This window comes from Apteryx rowi, unplaced genomic scaffold (genome assembly GCF_003343035.1).
Source record: "Apteryx rowi isolate R43461 unplaced genomic scaffold, aptRow1 scaffold_38, whole genome shotgun sequence".
NCBI lineage: Eukaryota > Metazoa > Chordata > Aves > Apterygiformes > Apterygidae > Apteryx > Apteryx rowi.
Window position 1 is genome coordinate 570,175 of NW_020450307.1, and position 1,101 is coordinate 571,275.

General features: G+C 54.4%; 1 protein-coding gene across 1 annotated transcript in view; it reads left to right on the forward strand.

Annotated features, from left to right (window-relative positions):
- The first annotated feature begins 181 nt into the window (after positions 1-181).
- DHRS3 (dehydrogenase/reductase 3) overlaps positions 182-1,101 on the forward strand; it is a 27,957-nt gene continuing 27,037 nt past the window's right edge. Inside the window, exon 1 of the mRNA XM_026074152.1 lies at positions 182-1,096. Within this exon, the coding sequence (XP_025929937.1) occupies positions 834-1,096 (263 nt within the window). The 5' untranslated portion in view covers positions 182-833. The remainder of the gene's footprint in view (positions 1,097-1,101) is intronic.

Genomic DNA, 1,101 nt, shown 5'->3' on the forward strand with positions numbered 1-1,101 from the left:
AGCTGATGCGCGGCGGCTCCCGGAGAGCTCCGGGGGAGGGGAGAGCGAAGCCAGCCACTCACAGAAACAGTAGTGAAATCTCCCCAACACTTTAACTGTCAATCAGGCTTAATGGGGTATAAAACCTCCCCAGCGCCGCGGCCGTGATAGGCAGAGAGCGCAATAGGGAGAAACGAGCAAGAGCCAGAGCTGAAACAGCGCGCGGCGTAATTCCTGCTCTGGGATCGCGGATACTCCGAGGGAAGAGCCAGGAGAGGGGGCAGGCGGAGGCAGTCAGCAGCTCGACCTCTGCGACCGGCTCAGGACAGAACGTCTATAGATATTTATAGAAATTAAAACAAAAACAACAGCCTTACCCTGAATAGACCCTTTCTTAAAAAGAAAGTCCTGGCAATTCTGTCTTATTTAAGCAATTTCCTGAGTCTAAGAATAGAAATGAGCTGCCTGGAAGGCACTGCAGGCTGAATTTTGGAGTCCTAGGCTGCTTTATTTTCTTTTTCCAATTATAAAACCCTTCAGTTTGGATACTGGATTTTTATGTCGGTCTTTGAAACGGAGGGATGTACGGTTACTTTTGATTTTACTTTTTTTCCTCTCTCTTTAATTTAAAAAACTGCCTTCCAGTTAAGAAGGAAACCGTTTTACCTGCATGTGGCAATCCCAAAGGACAGCGATCAAGAAACGGGGGAGCAACTTGGTTTTCTGCACTATTTTACTCCTGCCCCGCTTTTTTTAGGGGGGGGAGGGGGGAAGAAGGATTTTTTCCAGTCCGCGAATCTCTCGCCCCCGAGTTTCGGAAGGGGGCCGAAGACTTGTCGCCCACCTGGGGGTGCATGAAGGCTCTTGCTTTTCTCTCTCTGTCAGTTTGGCTCTGCGAAGGGTTCGGCGGAGCGGTTTTGCCTTGCTGCCTCGGCCGGAACGAGAGGATGGTTTGGAAGCGGCTGGGCGCCCTGCTCCTGTTCCCCGTGCGGCTGGCCTGCCTGGCGGCCAAGGCCGCCGCGTGCCTGCTGCTGCCGCCCAAGCGGCGCGACCTGTCGGCCGAGAGCGTGCTCATCACCGGCGGCGGCAGGGGCATCGGCCGCCACCTGGCGCGGGAGTTCG